The sequence below is a fragment of the Lithobates pipiens genome, unplaced genomic scaffold (genome assembly GCF_037356315.1).
Source record: "Lithobates pipiens isolate NorthernLeopardFrog02 unplaced genomic scaffold, aLitPip1_a1.2 Scaffold_13, whole genome shotgun sequence".
Classification (NCBI taxonomy): Eukaryota; Metazoa; Chordata; class Amphibia; order Anura; family Ranidae; genus Lithobates; species Lithobates pipiens.
Genome location: NW_027507718.1, coordinates 484,549,568 through 484,566,266, shown reverse-complemented (window position 1 = coordinate 484,566,266; position 16,699 = coordinate 484,549,568). Strand labels below are relative to the sequence as shown.

Genomic DNA, 16,699 nt, shown 5'->3' with positions numbered 1-16,699 from the left:
GCAACCCTAGAAGTTATCTTCTTTTTTTTTAAGGGAAACAAGCTTCCAAGCATGCTCACATGCTCACACAAATAAACGAATCTTAGCGCCCAAAATGTTTTCTATTAAACTTAAATAACATTGTTTTTCTTTTCCGGTAGTTTTTAAAAGCACGTAGTACGTCCACAGGAAGCCTAGAGGCGCTTGACCACAACAAAGATGGCGCTACCACGCAGCGCGAATCGCAAACAACTTCCGGTCACGGGACTCGCCCAGCCGCTGGGATCTGTCCATGCGTCACGGAGTGACGTCGCCGGCCCACACCCTACTGCTAGACCAGTCCCTCCGGAGGGGTGGGGAAAGTAGGAGAGTGAGACATGGCGTCGGAGGGTGCCATCAGCCCGCAGCTAGTGGAGAGTATAACACAGAGCAGCAGCCCCTCCGCACCCACTTGTAGCGTGCCTATGGCGGGGGGTGACATTAGTAGTAGTGCCCAACCCACCATCCCCTGCCAGACAGGTGAGTGTGAGTGAGCCCAGCCAGGGACAGGCCCCAAACATGGGGGGAGGGGAGGAGGGACTCAGCCTGCCCCATAGGGCTCTCTATGCCTGCTATGGGTGGGGAATGCTGGGACTTGTAGTTCCTCAAGGTTGCCCAGCCCTGAGTCTGGTTTGTTATGAGACATTACACTAGTCACTATTACTATGGGGCTTGGTTGCCTAGACTGCCCATGTTTGTTTATGTTGTGGGACTTCCCTTGGTCCCTGTAGATGGTGGGGGAGGCGGCCTCTGGCTGTCCTGGTTGCCATGGCACCCCCAATGCCCCCCTATCTGCCACTTCAGCCACAAAGTCCTGATCTGTGGGGTGCAGCAAGGCCGGTGTAAGGTGTCCACTTCTCTGAGCCCCCATCTGTAGCATCAACGTGACCAAATATTGGGGGTGGGGTGCGTCCGGGCGCCGCAATCATCTACATTTGTACCCTTAAGGACTTGTTTACACTTGCAATTGGAGGCAGGGGGGCTTTAAAGAAGATCTCGTGCCCCCCCCCCCCTCCAAACCAAAACATTTAAAGGGAAAAATCTGTAAGGTGAACCTTACACAGGCCCAGCTACACGTCCCCCCACGCCCGCTGACCTGGAGCATGGCAATCTTCGGATCTAAGCCCCGGTATATCCGCGCCAAGCGTCTGGGGCTCAGAAATCCTCTCTTCTGCAGGCACTGACCAATTAGAAGGCTCCAAAACGTCCCTCCCAACTAGGGTTGTTTTGGACATTCATCTAGGGATTTCTAAGCCCCGTACTCATGCCGCGGATGTACCGGGGCTTAGAACCGGAGATTGCCGCAGGGGGAGGGGGACCTATGTAAGTTCACCTCCACAGGTTTTTCTGCAAAGGGGAACTTACACTTTAGGCTGCATTCGCACCTGAGCGTTTCAAAGTCGCATGTTTTTACTGTGATTTGCTGCGATTTTGTTCAGGCGCTAATGTAGAAGGCAGAGAAATGCTTGTAATCTGCCCCAAAGAAGCTCATGTTCTTTTTTGAGCTTATGGCGTTTTCCAGGTGACAAAACGCTAAGATGTGAACAAGTGCCGTTGAAATTAATGGGATTTGGCTTCTTGGGTGTTTTTCAATCGCATTTCCAGGCGTTTTATAAGCTGAAAACGCTCGGGTGTGAATGCAGCCTTAAAGTCAGCAGCGTAAAATACTGTAGCTGCTTATTTTTAGGGCACGCACTTGTCCAGGGATCCCGCAATGTCGGCACCCCAGGCAATTTTTCTATCGGCTCTTGGGTTCCCTACTGTGCACGAGCGCTGCGCTTTGTGAATAGCCTGCCGGTGGGGAAAGGAGGAGGGTGCCAGACTTCCGGGCAAAGGCACGAGGAAGTGGGTACCTATCAAAAACAGGTACCTGCTCCCCCTCCCACAACCCAAAAAGGTGCCAAATGTGGCAGCAAACAAGCGGAGCTTCCCCCTTTTGGGTGCAGCTCTGCTTTAGCTGGGTTCCCACTGTGTGCGGAGCCGCTCGCTGGCAGCAGGGGGTCTGGTGCGTCCCTGTTCTCCATTTCAGGGGCAAATCGGGTCTGAATTTTGGGCTCATTTTGGACCTTAAACGGAGGAGCCAAAGACACAGAAGACTCTTCTGCAGTGTGCTCTGTGGCTGCCCCAGAAATGTGTGAACTGGCTCCATTGAGAGCTTGTGACAGTCTCCTGTCATGCGAATTGGATGCGGAGAAACCCACATCCAATTCCCAATAGTGTCAATCCTGCCTCAAACCAAATGGTTGGGCTTCATTTTTACCCCTCACCCCCCCCCCCCCCCCCCAATACTACCACCTTCCCATTTTCCTGCAGCCGCCAGGGGAGCATGTCATGAAGCTTTGGAACTATACCCCCGTCTCACGCAGCGGGCGATACTGCATGCTGTGGGTGACCCATTCAAGTGAATGGGGCCATACTGCAACATGCACAACACATGGTATTTAGGGGGTTATAGCGGATAACGAGGATTTGATGCATCGTCTCCCCACCGCCTTGCTTAAGGGCGGACTCACACTGGTGCACTGCGGTTTAGGTGCAGTCTGATTTATCCCATTGGCTTTGGTTAGAAGGTGCATTTTTAAGAAAGAGCAGCAAGGTCCTGCATCTGCTTTGATGCCCTTTCAGAAAATGCAAACGTAGAACTCCATGGGAACCGTGTGTAAAATACGGATACATTCGTGATGTGACCGAACCACAGCGCATTGGTGTGAGCCCAACCTACTTCTCTGTGAAGGACAAAGCCAGGTGGAAACCATCCTTAAGTGTCGGTTCACACAGGGCCGGCTTCAAAGTCGTCCGACTGTGAAGCTGCCCCGTACAGCGCGGCTTGCAAAACCACTTCTGTATAGAAGTCAATGCAAGCTGCTCCGAAGTCGCCCCAAAGTAATGGTCATAACAGCTGCTATAGAGCTTGGGGAAAGAGGGAAGCCCCAATAGGTAGGCCATTAGGCAAGTTTAAGTATATACACACACACTCCACTGAGCTGTGGGCTGGGTCTTTCCGAACAAGAAAACCTCTAAACTTCACCAATCAGCTGTTACGTACAAGCAGGTACTGAGCACGTAGTGCTAGGCTTTCTCTCACCTTAAAGCCTGTTTTCTTAAATTAATTCTGTTTGCCATAAACTGTGATGGGGTGCTTTCATTTTGAATGCCCCCCGTTTGCACACTCATGGATATTAATGCTCTGTGCCTTATGGTATATCGCTTTGCAAAAAAAAAAAAGTGCAGTTGTGTGACCTAAGCGTTAGCAGACCATGCAGCTGCTATGGGGTCGGGATGGAGGGGGCCCCCAATAGGTAAACTTGATGTGGGAGCTAGAGATGAGTTTGGACTCATCTCTAACCAAAACTCATGCTTTTTTGTACTCTTGTGAGCCACAAGGTGAGGAATAACCCAGCACACAGCTCATTGGAGTGTAAAGTTTGGGTTCGAAGGTTGTCCAAGTTCGTCTATAGTTGCTTAGCGTTTAGCACTTCTGCCTTGAAGCATGGTGGTCTTCGGTTTAGTCCCAGTCAGGACACTACCTGTATGGAGTTTGCATGTTCTCCCTGTGTTTCCTTTTGGAGTCTCCAGGTTCCTCCCACACTGCAAAGACATGCCGATAGGTAAACTGGCTTCAGTTTGATGTTCTACTTTACAGGCCCAGGATGGTTGCCTCACCATTTTCCCTATCGGCATGTAGAGTCCTCTGAGGAAAAATTAGAGGAAGTAAACCCTGATGACGTTGGCGCATGCGTATATGTTAAATATCTTCTAAACTGTACAGGTTTAAAAGATATTACCAGTCCAAGGCTTACCTGTAGGAAAAATATGGTCTGTAAGGGTTTGCAACCACTTTGCTTCCAGCATGGAAGTGCTGAAGTCAGACCTCAAAATCATTGCTGGACACAGATCCCTTCTGTGCAGTAAGAAGTGTTTGCTGTACAGTTTTAAAGAATAATTTCACTTTGGAAAAAAATAAAAAGAAATGCACATTCTTTTGCAGGTAAAAAAAAGTGCATTTATTATTGTTGCAGGAGCCTGGGAAGCATTGCACCAGTGATCAGTAGATAGCTGATGCAATGCATGTCTCCTGCACAGTGTATCTGCTTGCCTGTACATCTCATACGGGTTCAATGATACTCACGGACAGGAAGACTCGATGAACTACCACAGCGCTATGGTAGTGCATTGAGAACTACAAGCTGACGGCTGCAAAAGATGTTAGGGCTTGTAGTTCATTCAGACACACAGAGCTCTGCGTCTGAATGACGTGGCCGCGTGGGCAGAGCTCCCACAGTTCGCTGTTTTTCAAACCGTGGCAGCTAGTACAGGAAACTTCTCCCCGTACGGCTGCCACAGGGAGGGGGCTGCAGCACTGGGAACATGGAACATGTTCCACCCTAAGAACAGATGGAACATGTTTCCAAAGGTGAACTTATGTTTTAACCTGGCTATACACCGTTGAAAATTTCAGCTAGTTTCTGATGAAGCGGATGATATTCGCTCAGCTGGTGGCCCTGGGGCCCCATGATTCATTGTTTTTGAATCATGTTTTGGTGCAATGTCTTTTTTTTTTTTTTTTTGCAAAGTCAGACTGGCACAACACCACGATTCTGACATTGAAAGGTCTGGCTTTGAAGCCACCCAGAAAAGACACCCGAATACTGCTCAGTTTCTGCAATAAAACAGCTGATCGTTAGAAGTTCTGAGTGGGAAGCTCTTTCCAATTAGCTGCAAGGGGGGATTTCTAGCCTGGGTTTAAGTGACACCATACACTCTCCTTGATCCAGTGTACATTTTGGGACTTTGTGGCGTTCTTTATTGAAAAAACAAGAATCCTTTCCCCAGTAGAAGCCTCTGATCTCCCTTTTATTGTCCTGGGAGTAATTATAGTCTCATTAATGTATGTTATGGGAGTGGGATTTACCGCGCAGTGTGATTTGGGACTAGTGCTCTTTCCAGTTCTCCTGGATGCACAGTATGTGAGTAAGAGAATCTATAAAACATATCTTCTGTTTGTAGTATGCCGATGGGAATCTCTTAAAGGTTCCAAAATGCGTAATATGCATCTAGGGATGTAACCAATATCCTCAGTGCAAGTATAATCACAGCAGTCAACACCGGTGTCCCTGGACTAGTAAGTGTATAATCTATTGTGAGACGTCCTGTTCCTCATGTGTGTCTATTCTTGCCAAAGTATGTAATCAATTCAACAGGCCATGGAATTTCCCTGCAAATAAATTCCCCTTAATTTTTCTTTTGGAAGTTCCTAAGTTTTTAAATGGGACTTTATTAAACACAATTTCATGTTTTTATTTTTATTTTTCTTACATGGCTGAAGTTTGCACCTTACTATTTTGCTTTCATATATGATGTGATTGGGAGCCCCCTGGATCTGGTCTATGGTACATGATGGAACTGGGGAGCCCCTTTATCATTTCTATATATGGATTAATAAAGTTAACCACACCCTCCTTGACAGCCTCTCCATGTAATTTGACTTAAATATACAGTTTTGGTTTAGTTTTGTGTTTGCATCCTTTGAATTTTTATGTTGAGAGATGACCATACTTTCTGTGTTCTTAGAAATAGGGATGGATACATCTTCTTCGTAGCTAATACACCTCATTGCAACCAAAACCTTTGGAGCATCAGTTTATGTCGGAGGACAATGTTCTCTGGCTCCTTAATTATCAGACTGGACCTACTGTCTGCTGATTTCTTTGGTACATTCATAATACATGTAGGCCAGTTATTCTGGACTCCAAAAACGTGTCATTTTAGTTTTGCTTCTGTCAGCTGAGCCAAGATCTTTTTTTATCTATTTATACCTATCATTAGTTTGGCTGTTTTTCAACTGATCAATGCTGACCTGTAGTTCTCCTTGCTGTTCCATCAGTATGGCCTCATGCAGACTGGGCATTTACCCCTTGTGCTCGAGATCTCTGTTTAAGTGCCAGTGGGTGGTGCGAGTTCGCATGTAATTCGCACCGCACTGCAAATCACATGCAATGTCCATGCAATGCGATTTCAGCCATACAGATAGTATGGCTGAGTTCACATCGCATTCAGACCAACTCTCACAGGACCCTCCCCTTTTTTTTTTTTTGGTGTGCACCAGACTGGGATTGCTTGAGTGTTCACACCCATGCGATTGGATTCATGTCAAAACTGTCAGTTTGCAGTGCGATATGCAAACTAAAATGGAGGTGTCATTAACATTGTATTGACACTTCCCGCAGTTGGCATATGGCAGTGTGAACTACCTTGCGAGTCAGGTGCGATGCGGGAACTCAGTGGGTTTCTGCATCGCACAAGTACGAACCGGCACTTGGTGTGGTAGAAGACACTGGTGCACCGTCCAGCCCTGCTACTGGCAGCCTGTAAAACAGAGGCTGAAAGCTGCTGCAGCTGGATGGTGCACAGGGTGGTATGAACATTTAGGCTGGGCTTACACTATTGTGAATTGGATTCGCGTTTCCTGCATCCATTTCACAGTAGCAGGTGATTTTGACCGGGTCTCTGCCAGTTCACATATCTCTGGTGCAAATTTGCACAGGAGCCCTGTGTATCTTTTGATCTGTTTCAGGTCCGAATTCAGCCAAAATTTTGGTCTGAAATCGGACCTGAAATAGTGAATGGGGATGTACCGGACCCCCGCTGTGAGCCACATGTGAAGATGGTGTGAACCCAGCCTAAGGTTAGTATGTATGCAGGGAGAAACGCCTGGAATGCAGAATACTTGTGTTCTTGGCATTCATCCCTGGGTGCTTAATGGTGTAAATGTCATTAGCCCTTGGTGCACTGTCCAGCCACAGGAGCTTTCAGTGTCTCATAGAGTTTAACAGGCTGTCGGCAGTGGGATTGATTGGGTGTACCTGTGTCTTCTGCCTGCACAAAAGTGCCAGGATCTCGCTCTAAATGCCCAGTGTACACAAGGCCTATGACAGCCACTCTTGTTAAGACACAAAAGATCGCATGTAAGCAAGGCCTTTAAATGCTGAGCTTGCTACTTTTTAAAATGGCACACTTTCCTAGTATGTGCTGTTTCCAGCATACAACCGTCCAGCTACGTTTTGACCAGTGGGGAAATGTTTGAATTTTTCTTGTGTTCTTATTGCTATTGCCCCACCAGAGAGATTTCCCCTTTTCCTGTTCTTTTGACAGCAGGAGAAACCATTGTCGATAGAACAGGGAGTGACTGCTATAAAAGCCCCATAGTTTCTAAAGAGGAGCTTTGGGCGTGAATTAAAAATGGGCCAACAGATATGCTTTGTCTCTTCTGCATTAAAAGAAAAGGTTTTTTTTTTTTTTTTTTTTTTTTTTTTTTTTTTTTTATAGAAATCGTACTTGGGTGAATGCAGTATTGGCTCTAAGACCGAGAACTGAGCAATCAAACACCGCTGATCGCTCAGTTCTCAGAATGCTCTGTGAGCAGAGCTGGTGACTCAGTCACCGCTGTCCTGTGCCCTCCCACACTTGGAGCACTGGGTTGTGGGGGAGGGGGGGCAGGAGTGGCTAGGGTTAGCTCAGGCTCTCAACGGCTCGCTGAGAGGCTGAGCCAGGTGATGATCCAGGCTCGTGAGTGAAACGTAACCATATGTTCACAATCTTTTCTCAGCTGGCTCTGACATCTGCTAAAAACAGGTCACAGGAGTGCAGAACGAGCTGCACTTCTGTGATCTATAAAAGTACAGCCAAACGGCAGAGTTTCAGTCGATTTTGTGTTTATTAAAAGTCAGCCGCTACAAAATTGTAGCTGCTGACTTTTATTAAACACACACTCGTCTGTCCCATGGTCCAGTGATGCGGCTGCCCGAAGCGTTGGCTCAAGTGTGGGCACCTGGCTGTGACAGCTTGCGGATTCACATCTGGATGCTCATGCGCGAGTTGCGCAGCGCCTACCCATTGGTCCGGCAATCTTCTGGGACCTGTGACGTGTCCCAGAAGATTACAAGATGGGAGGGGCAGAGAACTTCCGCTTGAGCCACCTAGGTAGCCCGAGTGGAAGTGGGAATAGGTACCTGCTCCTCCAACCCCCCCCCCCCCCCCCACACACACACCCCAAAAATGGACATCACAAATGTTGGAAATTTTGGGGGAGGGGGGTTTTGGAGTGCTTGAAGCGAAACTTCCCCTTTGGAATAGAGCTCCGCTTTAAAATTTTAACTGGATTTTATTGTGGTGAGATTTATATTTATGGGATCATACATTTGCAATCGGAGGACAAGTTCACCTTTTGTAACATGTTATAACCATATTTAGGGTGTAACATGTTACTGTAGCACCGGCCACCACACCCCCCTGTTGTGACGGCGAGTGGGGATCATCTCCCCCGCTCACAATAAAAAATAAATAAAATACGCGGCCGTGTTCTGTGAATGTGAAAACTAGAAGCCTTTGTGGCTGTCAGCTTGTAGTTCTCACTGAACTACCAGGGCACCGTTGAGCGCTCTATGTAGTAAATCGAATCTTCTTGGCGGTGTGGTACTGCCTACTTAGAGTAGACGGTTTACACGGAATGTCTGGGTTCACAGGTTCGATGCTTTGCAGGTTTATAGTAAAAAAAAAAAAAAAATGAAATAAAAGCCAATTTTATTTATTTTATTTTTTTTACCTGTAAAAAGTGCATTTAATTAATATTGGACCCGGAAGCCAGCCGCAACAAGACGTCGGCTTTGGAACTCCACATCCCTGGAGCCAAGGTGAGTATCATTCCACTTAACTCTTACCCTAGCCTTTCTTGGCCACAGTTCCTCCAGAGGTTGCTAGGGGTTCCCCAAATTGTGTTTGATCGACTTATCTGATGGCGCCTGCATAGTTTTGGGTCTAACGCCACTTGGCAGGGCCAGCAGCATGACACTTATTATATTTTAGCTACCTATAAGGGTGGCATTCTTCCTACTAACAGTGTTTCCCTCTCTCTCTATAAATTACACTTGGCAGGGAGCCCTGAGACTTGAAAATGGTTTCAAGGGTTCCTCTGGGGCAGGGGGTCTCAAACTGGCAGATTGGGTAAGGCAGCCTTCCAGCTGTTGCAAAACTACAAGTCCCATGAGGCATTGCAAGACCGACAGTTACAAGCATGACTCCCACCAAAAGAGGCATGATGGGACTTGTAGTTTCACAACAGCTGGAGGGCTGCCAGTTTGAGACCCCTGCTCTGGGGTAATACGTTTAAGGGCTGCCTTACCCAATCTACCATAAATAGTTTTTTTTTTAATTAATGTTGGTGTGCCCAATGGAGAGATTCCCTGTCACTTGCTGTTTTCTATGACATCCTGCTACCAAAACAAGGTGAAATTGCACCAATGAGGACATGTCGTTAAAAACCCACTTTGAGGCTGGGTTCACATTAGTGCGAATTGGATGTGTGTCTCCACATTCAATTCGCATGACAGGAGATTGGGACTGGATCTCAATGGAGCCGGTTTGTATATTTCAGGGCGGCTGGAGAGCCTTTGGCCCTGAAACCGAGGATAGGGGAGCACTGGATCCCTGCCGTAAGCCGCATGTGGCTTGCATGTGAACCCAGCCTAAAGAAAGCTTTTGAGAGAAAAACGTAGGTTGCTATTGGTGAAGTCTTTCTGAAATGCCAGTTGTCTAGCTGTTTTGGCCTTCAGTACATTGATCAAGAACATTTATTTGTTCCAATTCTGTGACTCAGAATAATTAAAGTGCAAATTCACCCAAAAAGGGGAAGGTTCCACTCTTCCGGCCCCAACCCCACCCCACTTGAAAGAAATAATTTTTTTGGAGGGAGTGGTTATGGCAGGTTCCCACTCCCACTTGAATCACAGTGGCAGATCCACCAGAGGTTGTCGTCCCCCCCCCCCATGCAGTTGGAAGCTGGCTGCCCACATTTAACATGCCTGTGATCCGAAGACTGGTGAAGAATTGGCACGGGTGAGAATGGCGCTGGATCTTTACACAGGTGAGTGTCTGTTTAAAGTCAGCAGCTACAGTTTTTGTAGCTGCTGACTTAATTTTTGCACAAGTGGCTAAAGGTCCACTTTAAATCATTGGTGCCACATGACAGTGAGACAACCTCATGTGTTATATGTAGCTATCTTGAACACTGGCAAAAAAGACTTCCTTGCCACCCCCAGCTAGCCTCAGTTTTTGGCTATTATCCTTAGGTGAAGTCTTCTCTCTACTGAGAGAAGGTTACCTATTTTATATATGGATATTTATTTTTCTATCAAGAGGCCTGGCTGCACCATAGTCACTGTAGCTCCTCACCTGAACCTTGACTTTGTTGCATGTTGCTTCAGTGATCTGTGAACATTTCCTGTGTTCAGCCACCTATAGTGCCTCATCCTTCCCCAGGGACACGCGACCTAGCACATTACCTCAATCAAATTTTATTGTGGTAATGCACTAGGTCGGTGCACCGTTTTATTTTTATTGTCTTTTAGTCTGAGGATACCCATTGTCCTAAGAGGGCACAAGAGCATTGGTGCTAAGGGCTTTTGCACTGTGTACCCCTGGGTTAACCACTGCAAACACAAGAGAATGTTTGTTCTTTACTATGGGCACCTGGCTGTGACAGCTTGCGGCTTCACAGACGGGTGTCCACTGGCCATTTTTGAGCGGAACTGCACTCTGGTCCCAAAGTCTTCTGGGACCTGTCTTGTGTCCCCGAAGGCTTTTGGGTGGGGTGAAGGAAAAAGCCTAAGGTGAGCAGAAGTGGGAGCGGGTACCTAACAAAGTTAGGTACCTGCTTCCCCCTCCTCCTCAAAAGCACCATTTCACTACGGGGAGGAGGCCTTAAAGTGGAACTTCCCCTTTTGGGTGGAGCTCCACTTTAAAGTTGTAATACCCCTTTGGGGACAGTTTGCACCTCACATGGCAGATCGCAAGCTGCTGATACCTTGACTGATCAGTATACAAGTAATTATTTGATCTCCTGCAGATTTTGTAAGTGTGTCCGCTTTCAGAGAAATGAAGGGTCTATAATTTAGTATCATGGGTGTATTTTAAATGATAGAGACAAAACATCAACCAAAAATCCAGAAAAAACATGATACAAATGTTATAAATTGAATTGCAATTCATTGAGTAAACTAAGTATTTGATTCCTTACCAACCAACAATAATCCTGGCTCTACCAGCCTGCCTACAGTATGTGCTCACGTATGGTACACAGATTAGTCCGGTCAATTTTAAAGCAGAGTTCCACTCAAAAGTGGAATTTTCGCTTATCCACATTTGGCACCTTGAAGGGGAGGAACAAGTACCTGTTTTTAATAGGTACTGGTCCCCCCTTCTGGGGGATGGGATAGTGGCCTCGTCTCCTGGAAGTTTGTGTCTCTCCCCCCCCCCCCCCCCCCCCCCCACAGACCAATTAGAAAGCGTAGCGCACGTCACACATGTGCAGGGTTCCCTTACTAGGAATGGCTGCAGTGCCGACATTGCATGCTCCCTGTACAGGCAAGGGTGCATATATTAAAAGTTAGCAGCTGCAGTATTTCCTCTTTAAGAAAGTGCTCCTAATGACAACTTGTGTGTAAAATACACCTGTCCACAGAATCTTCCTTCCATTCAAACCCGCCATCATGGGCAAGACCAGAGCTGTCAGACATGGCTGCACAAGCTAGAATGGGCTACAAGACCATCAGCAAGAAGCTTGGTAAAAATGGAGACAACTGTTAGTGATTATTCGCATATAAAAGAAATACAAAATAACCTTCATTCACCCTTCTTCTGGAGCTTCATGCAATTCACCTCATGGGGTTAGGATGGTCATGAGAAAAGTGAGGGCTTGGCCCAGAAATACACGGGAGGAGCTTGTGAATGATCTTAAAGAGGAACTGCAGTCTGCTCACATAATTTGTAATAAAAACATCTTTGCCATTCTGAAGCTTCCCTCCAACCACTTTGCATATTATTTTATATATATACTGCGATTCTGTACTTTCCAAATATGCTGCAGAAATCTCCCCCCGTTAAGTCTGGCTGTAACCATCTTAACTGTGGGCAGCTGAAGCTGCTGCCTGTTCACTTCCTGGATTCACACACCTCCAGCTTTGGTTGCCCCTCTTATAACTCGCCCCCCACCCCACCCCTCCTTCCTGATAAAATCACACAAGTTAGAGAGCTGTGCATGATGTCATAAGCCTAGGCTTTTTACCAGACATGAACAGGAAGTGGGCTGTATAAGGTATTTACTGGCAGAAAAATAATGTTTTACTATCCAAAGTTAAAACAACAAGGGCAGAAGATTTAATAGATGGAAAGTTGAAAAAGTGAATGAAGGTCCACTTTAGGCAGTTGGGACCAGAGTCACCAAACAAACCATTGATTAAAATCCTTCAAGGTCCCCCTCCTCAAGACACATGTACAGGCCTGTCTGAAGTCTGCCAGTGAACATCTACATGATTCAGAGACTGATTGAAGAAAGTGCTGTGCTCAGATGAGACCAAAAGTGAGCTCTTTGTCATTAACTCAACTTGCCGTATTTGGAGGAAGAAAAAAAGCTGACTATGACCCTAAGAATACCATCCCTATAGTCGAACACAGAGATAGAAATGTTATGTCTCTGCTAAAGGTGCAGACCGACTTTCCCGCATTGAGGTGCCAATGGACGGGGCCAGTTATTGAAAAATCTTGGATGAGAACCTTCTTCCCTCAGCCAGAACACTGACGAGTCATAAATAGGCCTTCCAGCATGATAATGGCCCAGAGTATACCCCCAAGGCAACAAAGGAGTGGTTCAAGGAGAAGCAAATTAAAGGAGTTTTAAATGCAGAGTTTTTTTATCTTAATGTGTTCTATGCCTAAAGATAAAAGCCTTCTGTGCAGCAGCCGCCCCAGTACCCCCCAATACTTACCTGAGCTCCATCTTTGTCCAGCGATGTCCTTGAGTGTCTTAGCCATTCAAAACTCTCCCTCCCTATTGTGCCATTGGCTCCTGCTGCTGTCAGTCAACCAATCAGGAGAGAGAGGGTGGGGCTGAGCCACAGCTTCATGTCTGAATGGACACAGGGAGCTGTGACTTGGCTTGGGTGCCCCTAAAGCAAGCTGCTTGCTGTGGGGTTACTCACCAGGAGGGAGAGGCCAGGAGCACAGAGGGACCCAAGAAGAGGAGGATCCATGCTGCTCTGTGCAAATCCACTGCACAGAACAGGTAAGTATAACGTGTTTGTCATTATTGAAAAAAAACAAGACTTTACAATCACTTTAAGGTCATGGAGTGGCTTAGTCAGTCTCCAGACCTTAATCCTATAGAAAATTTACGGAGGGAGCTGAAACTTCGAGTTGCCAAGAAACCTTAAAGCCCCATGCACACTATCCGTTTTTCTGCTGAGTTTTTCCTTCAGTTTACCAAAACCATGTAGTGCAAGGGCCTGCCTGATTGCATATGAATTGAAACTCCTAAGGTTTGACCTCCTATTATGTTTTTGGTAAATCTGAAGGAAAAACTGATAATGTGTATGGGGCTTAAGGATTTAGAGAAGATCTGTAAAGAATAGTGGACGTAAATCCCTCCTGAGATGTGTGCAAACCTGATCACCAACTACAAGAAACGTCTTACCACTGTGCTTGCCAACAAGGGTTTCTCCAAGTGCTAAGTCATTTGTTGCTTGGGGATCAAATACTTATTTTAGTTCACTGAACTGCAACAGAATTTTATAACATTTTGTTTCATGTGTTTTTTCGGGTTTGATTTTTGGTTGATATTCTGTCTCTATCATTTAAGATACACCCATGATAAAAATGATAGACCCTTCATTTCTTTGTAAGTGTGCAAACTTAAAAAAAAAATCTGCGGGGGATAATATTTTCCCCACTGTATAGACCATGAATATCCAACCTCTTCTAAGGAACCAGATCAGGATGAGATGCATTTGGTGGTGATTTCATCCAAATTTAGGAACCTTTTTGTTGACCTCGTCTAGTTTAACATTAGAGCAGCCCGAGTATGCTCACCCCAAAGTCTCTGCCAAGGCCTCCCCTAAAATTGCCCAGACCTTTGTAGACCTCCTCAGACCATTCACTATCAGAGCCTATCTTGTATGGCAGCTGGTCTCTCCCTGAAAAACTCCTTGCTCCTCCATAAAGTTTTACTCAGCAATATCATTTTGAGGGACCATAACCTGGTTCTTTCAGTCTTTCAAGGGCTGCCCTTGGAATGTATTTGGGATATCCCCTTATCTGACCTCATTGGCAATGTCATCCTACTCGCTGCTATCACCTCTGCTGCCAGTTTCAGGCATAAGATGCTACAATACAAGCTCCTCTTTAAATGGTGGTGAACCTTTCTTCACCTGTTATGTGGCCCGTTTGGCATTCATTTGCTGTTTTGTCCCAGTCTGCAATTGGACTGCTTTTGTATGTCCCATAATTAAAGAGGGATTTCACCTACAAAAAAAATATTAAAAGCCAGCAGCTATAAATACTACAGCTGCTGACTTTTAATAAATGGACACTCACCTGTCCCGGGTTCCAGCGAGGCCGATCGATCTCTCGGCTGCTGCCGCCACCATTCTAGGTGAGGGAATCAGGAAGTGAAGCGAATCGGCTTCACTTCCCGGTTCCCTACTGCGCATGCGCGAGTCGCGCAGCGCAATAGGAATTGTCCGCGCTGTCTCTGAGACCCGTGTGTGTCCCAGCAGACAGTGCGGCGGGACAGGAAATGGCGTAGACTCCCACGGGAGTCTATGCCCGGAAGTGGGTGTAAATACCTGTCTTTGACAGGTATCTGCACTCCCCCTGAAAGGTGCCAATTGTGACACCGGAGGGGGGGAGGGTTCCGATCAGCGGAAGTTCCACTTTAGGGTGGAACCCCGCTTTAGGGACCAAAGATCCTATGTCGTGTACTATATGATTAAGAAAATAGGATTTTTGACTTGAAATCCATTTCTTCAAGTACAGGACACTGGTCCCCCCCCTGTGCTTTGATATCCCTATAGTTTGCTCCAAAACTAAGGCTAGCTAGTTCTGTGTAAGGGGTTATATAGAGAATGTACCTGCAGCTTTTTTGTTTGCCAGTGCCCAATCAGCTGAAGCTAGCTGCATATAACCCATGGTTAAAGTGGGAACTTCAGTAATTTTTTCATCATTCCATCTATTAAATCTGCTGCCCTTGTTTTAACTTTGGATAGTAATTTTTTTTTCTGCCAGTAAATACCTCATACAACCCACTTCATCTTTCTTGTCTGGTAAAAGGCCTAGGCTTATGACATGCACAGCTCTTTACACTTGTGAGAGTTTGCCGGGGGGTGGGGTCAGTCATGAGGGGCAATGAGAGCTGCAGAGCTGGAGGCGTGTGTCCGCGTAAATCCAGGAAGTGAAGCTTCAGCTGCCCACAGTTAAAATGTCTGCAGCCAGACTCTGGAGGGAGATTTCTGCAGCAAATTTGGCAAGTATAGAATCGCAGTATATATAAAATATGCAAAGTGGTGGGAAGCTTCAGAATGGCAAAGATGTTTTTATTACAAATTATGTGAGCAGACTGCATTTCCTCATTAAAGACCAAGGATCCGGTGTCCTATACTGTACTCCCAAGAAGCTGATTTTGTTGGAAAGTCTAAATTTTTCAGAAGGTGGTCAGCAGTGGCCTCTCTACATGCTTCCTGTAAGCTGTACTGTGGTGCTCCCTGAACAAATGGAAGCCAAGTTCTGCCAGCAGTCTTGAATGGTTTATTTCATGTCCTCCAGTGATTGTTTGGATTGAGGAGTGACAGATGCTAGTATTTACAGCATACTACAAACACTGTGCGCTCCTGGATACCCTGAACGTGTGTGCTAAACTGTGTATGGTGGGATAGAGCTCTTTTCCAATCCTCTTCCAGGGCAACAATAATAGACCTGATGGGTCCTATTCTATACAGCAAACACAAGCAGACAAAAAAACCCTACCGATCCCTCATACCTCAGTTTAGGTTTCCCTACCGTCCAAGAGCGCACCGAAAACTTCTCGTTTTCCTCCTGACTGGAAAGGTGTTGGGTCTGTGGTCCACCACTTCTAGGCCCAGATTTGCAATGGTCTATCTGACTTAATGGAAAACTTACTATATCTCTGCTCTTAGTGCAAATAACAATCAAATGTAAAACGTTAGAACTGTGAAAAAGCAACATCCACGAATATCCATAAACGGATATTAAATAATACCAATATGTGTTGTGCGCTCATTTTAAAGTCAGTAAGTATAGCCAATTCATATATGTGTAAAACTTTTCAACATAATATAGTTTATGATTCTGTCCCTTTTTTAAGGGATTAATAAATCAAAGCAAATCATGTAATTGTAATTCATAATTACCGTAGAATGAGACCCTTTAGGGGGCCTATTGCACCTTCCCAAACAACAGATTAATATGCATAGCATCCATGGGCGGGTTCCTCTACTGCAGTGTTTCTCAACTCCAGTCCTCAAGGTGCCCCAACAGGTCATGTTTTCAGGCTTTCCATTATTTTGCACAGGTGATTTGATCAGTCTCATTGCCATTAGCAATTACCACATCTGAGGGAAATCCTGAAAACACGACCTGTTGGTGCGTCTTGAGGACTGGAGCTGAAAAACCCTGCTCTACTGCACCAACACCTATACAGCAATGGCATTTTTTTCTTTTTTTTTTTTTTAAAGAAAAACAAAAAAACATGGCCATATTTGGAAAAGAGAGCACTCCACATAGCATGATACCATAAAATGACTTGTGGATTTATTAAATAATGTCAATATAAGCAAGG

General features: G+C 45.9%; 1 protein-coding gene across 1 annotated transcript in view; it reads left to right on the top strand.

Annotated features, from left to right (window-relative positions):
• Positions 1–303: 303 nt before the first annotated feature.
• Positions 304–16,699, top strand: part of KRCC1 (lysine rich coiled-coil 1) — an 81,984-nt gene continuing 65,588 nt past the window's right edge. Inside the window, exon 1 of the mRNA XM_077477986.1 lies at positions 304–498. Within this exon, the coding sequence (XP_077334112.1) occupies positions 357–498 (142 nt within the window). The 5' untranslated portion in view covers positions 304–356. The remainder of the gene's footprint in view (positions 499–16,699) is intronic.